General features: G+C 27.6%; 1 protein-coding gene across 2 annotated transcripts; it reads right to left on the bottom strand.

Annotated features, from left to right (window-relative positions):
- Positions 1–280: 280 nt before the first annotated feature.
- Positions 281–5,373, bottom strand: LOC107073207 (RNA-binding protein 45). Of its 2 annotated transcripts, none has more exons than XM_015333755.2 (6): positions 5,120–5,373; positions 4,786–4,900; positions 3,510–4,291; positions 3,192–3,424; positions 2,938–3,070; positions 281–422 (listed from the first exon to the last, which is right to left on the bottom strand). In XM_015333755.2, the coding sequence occupies exons 1-5, from the start codon at positions 5,313–5,315 to the stop codon at positions 2,957–2,959; spliced, it is 1,440 nt and encodes a 479-aa protein (XP_015189241.1). In that variant the 5' UTR covers positions 5,316–5,373; the 3' UTR covers positions 281–422; positions 2,938–2,956. The 2 variants fall into 2 exon arrangements, with proteins under 2 accessions (XP_015189241.1, XP_015189240.1); XM_015333754.2 differs by lacking the exon at positions 281–422 and adding an exon at positions 522–2,787.
- Between the last annotated feature and the right edge of the window lie 697 nt (positions 5,374–6,070).

The following is a 6,070-nucleotide window of genomic DNA, read 5'->3' as shown; positions in this document are numbered from 1 at the left end:
CCACTATTCTGTGTATCGCGGGAAATTTTTTGATATAGTGCGACATCTACGGCAAAATTACAAACTATCATTTCCGTCGGCGGCAATTTCAAAATGTAATTATTCTTTTAAAGATACAATTGTTTATATATTTATATCGCAAATTGGGAATGTATTTAAAATTGTTATCTTATACATAATAATATATTCATAGGTCTTTTGAGAAAATTAATGGAAAGGATATTATAAAAGAAATTTTTATGAAACAATATGCTACATAGTACATTAAAATTACAACCAATCTAAATAAAAATATAATTTATTGCTTGTTATAAACAACATTTTATACATATAACCATATGTATACTAAATATTTACCTTTTAAAATTAAAGATATATCACAGTTTTCAGGTACAATACGTCGAATCCAGCTTAATAGTGCCCTGAAATCAAGAAGAAAAAATATGGAATATTAATTGCATTAATAATACATATGTAGTAATATATATTCAGTCCAGTATTAAATGAGTAAGAGTCTGTAATTTTGCATATTGAATATGTATTTTATACTTTTCAAATAAGTCAGTTACAGTCTCCGCCGAGTTTCAATTGCGTATAGTTGCAAAGTAAAGTAAAAGTCTAACACATGTGGTGCAATGTGAGTTATGACAAAACATACTTGTGCGTTGATTACTAATATTTGACAGATATGCCACCATGATTTTAAATGATTTATTTATTTTAACTTTGAAAGTATATGATGATCTATCCTTTTAAAATTTCACTGCAATAAGATCAACATTGAATACAATAGTTAATAATCTCATATATAATAAATATTATTACAAATTTTATTATTGATTAATATTTCTATGTGAATACCTAAGATAACAATGAATTTGAAACACTTATTATACTAAAACTATTCTAGAAATAAAATCTTATGAAATATATTAAAGAAATATATTTTGATAAAGTTCACATGCACGATATTATATTTTGATATGCCACATTTTGGCAATAAAATATTATATATATCTTGAAATATTATAGAGTTATTATATTTTATTGAAATTAAATATATCCAATCTTGTTGCAGTGAAAGTTTTCTGGGTATGTACAGAATCTAACTAGTACTAAAATTCATGTTTCATACAATATCCCATGATTTTAGATAAGTATACAAAACTTTTGGGTAAATTACAAAAAATATCTTTTTTCTTTTTTTTTTTTTTTTTTTTTGACTAATTCCAAAGTACAGACATATATTTAGAGGCCTGTACGAATGATAATATGTCTTCATTTAATTTAATAACATGACATACGCGTTTAATAGCAATCTATCATGCGTTTCAACACAGTTATCAATTTTGCTATGTAAACATATTTCTATAATTTTATATACAATAATAATATATCTTTTTATATACACATTTATTCCATATAAATATGTATTTAAACTTTTATTCTATTTCCAAAATTCATGCATCTTATAATAAATTATTCGCGTTAATAAATAAAAATGCATATACACATTCGAGTAAGAACTAAATAATTAATTTTTAACATGAATTATTCATATTTTAATTATTTGCTTGTATAAATCAGCATGCAAAATACGAAATAAAAATTAAACATACATTCCAAGTATGTATATATGTTAGCGTTACTTTGTAAAATCCACTAATTCGTGAAATGACTAGCCAAACTCTAAAATAAACTGTACTGACTTATTTAAATATAAAATAAATGAAAATTATATACTTCAACTAATTATAAGAAGTACAAGAATTTATAAAAGACAAGTGGTATGAGTTTGAAACTTGATCTTAAATTTAAGAAAAATATTCTTGAATTTACAAGCGAAGATTATTAAATTTACTCATACTTTAACTCTATTTGCCTTTTGTAAAATTATATGTAATAACGATATTTCTTAAAAATACTAATTTTAGTGTAGAATTCTTTTTATATACTTTACAAAAACGCCTGGTGGTTATTTCGGATAAAACCTAAGATTTCCACACGATTTAACCAAAGTATACAATTTAACGCTGACAAGTACATACCTATGTATAATTTATCGATAAAATAATAAAATGAAATGGATAATTAAAAGTACTAAACATTTTACTATTCATTTCAGTTAAAAATAGAAAATAAAGATTTGCCATTCTAATATTTTAGATACGTTTGTTAATGTTAACAACTGTGTTGAACGGACTTTATTTATTATATATATATAAAAAGAAATTTTTTTCGCATCTGCATTGATAAATTGAGGCCACAATTAAATCTTTACAAATTTGACTCTTCAATTCTGTACTAATTTTAGCAATTGAAAAAATTCAAGCATATCGAATATTATTACTAGATTTGAAAAATAAATCTTGTTTTATAAGCACACTGGCAATTGTAATGATGAAAAAAAAAAAAAAAGGAAAGCTCAAGTTAAAATATATATTCAATCGAAATATATTTATGTCTAAAGACTACACTGCCTGTTCTTGATATGGGCAAAAATATCGATGCAATAAAGTTTATTAACAACTTTGGAACAGAACTATTTTTTGTTTGTTTTTTTCGCAAAGGCCTGTCAAGATAAGAAAATAAAAATAGGAAATGTATGTGTAACGATATGTAAGGATAAAGTAAAGAAATAGTGAAGTTTAGTAATGTAGCTGCGAACGTAATCAATAGTTAAAGTAGGTAGTTGTAGTTTCCTTGGATGCAGGCCCAACGTGATCAAGTGAGTCTTAAAATTCGTCTCTTTCGTTGCGTGCGTCCAGCTTGTGTATACCAGTCAGTCTGTGAAGATAAATAGATACATTACATCTTCTTTAACTTTTTAAAATAAATGTAGCGTCAGTTATAACGTCAGGGAGTTATAATGTAAGTGTCTTTTTGTCCCATTCATTCTTTCTTTCAGTTTCTCTAACACGTCCAGCTTGTACTTACGCAGTACACAAAAATAAGCTTAACGTTCGTCTTCGTCAACTCTTAATCGTTTCCTACGATCATCCCCAACGCTTCGTTCCTCTGCCTCCAATACTTTAAGACGTGAACCACAAATTTCTTGCCCATGTAGAACCTACCAAACATCTTATAACTTAATTTCTAAATTGCCTAATCTTTGAATTACAAATGAAAACGCTAAAGATAATTAAAAAAAAGCAACATTCGAAAAAGAAAAAAGAAAAATCAAATCATACCTCAATCGCTTCGTCTGCACTAGCAACAGTAGCATATTTGGCATAACCACAATTTTTACCCGGAAGCATATATACATCTATCAAATTACCAAACCTACAAAATGCATCTTTCATAGCATATATAGGTGGTACGGGTGGACCACATACGATGAAACATCTTTTAGCTACTTCTGCATCAACATTTGCCATTGGTTGCACAGGAGGTAACTTAATGCACATTGTCTGTTCTAAGCCTAAAATTAATTCATTATATCATTACGATTAATATAAAATGATAGTGAAATGTATATAAATAGTTTATTATTATTTAAAACTCACTTGGAGCTGTTAATCCTGCTGCTTGAATCAACGATGTAGCTTGAGCAATAGTTTCAGCCAAATGTGCTAAATCTGTTCTTGCTGGTACAGCTGCATTAGAGCTAGGTTTTGTTGTACCTTTAGATGACATATTACTAGTATCCGCTTTAACTATCATTCTATGACCTGGAGGATATTCGAAACCGTGGAATTTTTCCCTAGCATATGCTGCTGCATTTGGATTGGAATATACCACAACGGCTTGTCCTCTTGACATTCTGTATCTCGCATCTGTGTTTAAATGACAATAATCCATACCAGGAACTATATCAAATAATTTCCACAACTGATCTTGATTTAAACATGGATGTGCAATAACTCTTAATTGAGTGTATCCTTCCGGATTTGAATAATTTGTAGCTATATCTAAACTGATGCTGCTTTTTCCAAAATTTGCAGAAGCATGGCCAAGACTATCGTAAGACATAGAAGAGCCATTATTATTATATTTAGAATCTATGTTTTCAGGTTTTGGTTTCTTTGGTTCTGCAAACACTGCTTTAAATTTTCTATCACATTCCTCAAATGCTTTTGCTGCACTTGATACTTTTTTAAATTTAACATAACCAAAACCTTTAGATTCATTAGTATTACGATCCTTGACTACAGTCGCATACTCTATTTGACCAAACTTAGAGAATTCTTGTTGTAATTCACTATCGGTCATAGACTTTGGTAACACACAGAACAATCTGACCCATCTTTCCTCTTCATTTGTTTCTCTCACAGATCCTTGATCACGACTGTAATAATAAAGTGTAAGGACGGATAAATAAGATTTGTAATAGTGGAATTACTAGAACATCCCCTTTATTTCTGAAGGTAAGAAAGTTAGTTAGTTCTCTATCTGTATGTATTTATATATATATCTATATATATAAATATAAATTTATATTATGTCATGTGTAATTGGAGACAAAATTGATAATGCACCGACAGAAATACAGAAGGGTATGCACTTATGTCAGATCTTTTGAATATAAACTGTTTCGCTTAAAATTAATTACATCAAAAGATTATAAGCAAAATTTCGAGATTTATTCATATTGATTGATATCTATTACTGATTTGGATTATATACACATACACATTCTGCAAGTTAAATAAGATGTATGCAAAATACTTTTTCATACCTTCAAAAATAAATGTTCCTAATCCACTTATATGCATGACCCTTTAAATGAAATTAAACAAGGAAAATCAAGTTTGAAGAAGAATATATATCTTTCTGTCATACTTTGAAGCGATCATCACTTTGATAGGTCTTCCAACCATGCCTAGCATTTTCCCACTCATTTCCTCCAACGCAAATGCAGCTTCTGACGTCTTAGAAAATTTAATATACGTAACTCCTACAAAATTGTTCATTTATATAATAATAATAATAATAATAATAATAACCAAATGATTTTCATATATAAAAATGAAATAAACATTTGCGTTATTTTTGCGATTATGACTTGGAAATGAAATGAATACCTCAACACGTTTAAAATATATTCAAAATGTGATTGACAAAGAGACGAATATTACATTTTATTGATTATTTATTCGAGTAGAATAAATATTACCTTTATTCTCGCCAGTATTTCGATCCTTAACGACCCAAATATCTTCGATTTTGCCAAATTTTTCGAAAGCTTTCCTTATATCATCTTCTTCCAGAGATTTATGACAAATAACAAATAAACGCGAATTGGGTGGGTCATCGTTCTTTGTTCGAAGATCCATTTGCGAATAAAAGTCACGTTCTTTATGATCTACCATGATACAAACGAAATGGACGCCAATCTACTGGTGTACGCCTATGTATGACTACTGTACGTTACATTGATGCCAGATGTAAAGAAGAAATTTTATGCGCATGCGCAGTTACATCTTGACGGTAAAGGCATCTTTATATATGATTGTACCTTCAACAAAAATAATATATGCATATATTAAAAGAAACTAATTTATTAACACTTTTTATATAATTTTTTGTAATTGTAATAAAACATTAATTAATAAAAATTCTTATATCATTATATATTAGCGATCAATGATTTCATCATTTTGTTAAGTTTTTACATTTGATTTATATGAATATATATGTCAGTGATCTCTATTTTCTATATAGTAGTCCTTTTTATCTTTTGGAAAGTATCAGTTTCTTTTTAATTTCTTTTTTATTATTTTGTTTAACAGTACAACGTCCTGACATACTTTTAAATCTTAAACGCCATGACATGAAATATTCTTTTAATAAACTTACTTTGTACTCAATTTAAAAAATTGTGTACTGCTATTAAAAGCATCTTTCAGATAGTCTGAATTAATATATTTTATTCAAGATTGTACAGAAATATAAAAGTGTTTGAAAATAAATAAATGATTTATCGGAAAATTGTTAAAAAAATAAATATATGTATATATACACACATTGTGTAAAATTTAAAAAACATGTGTTCATCTTACTATAAATCTTATCTTTAAACTCGTATACTTTTTGTCAACCTTTCCAGTCTAGAAAGTTACATTTT

The sequence above is a fragment of the Polistes dominula genome, unplaced genomic scaffold (genome assembly GCF_049000335.1).
Source record: "Polistes dominula isolate Pdom_NZ unplaced genomic scaffold, Pdom_raw_medaka contig_15, whole genome shotgun sequence".
NCBI classification, from domain to species: Eukaryota; Metazoa; Arthropoda; class Insecta; order Hymenoptera; family Vespidae; genus Polistes; species Polistes dominula.
Note: the sequence above shows the minus strand (reverse complement) of the source record. Positions and strands in the feature narration are given on the sequence as shown.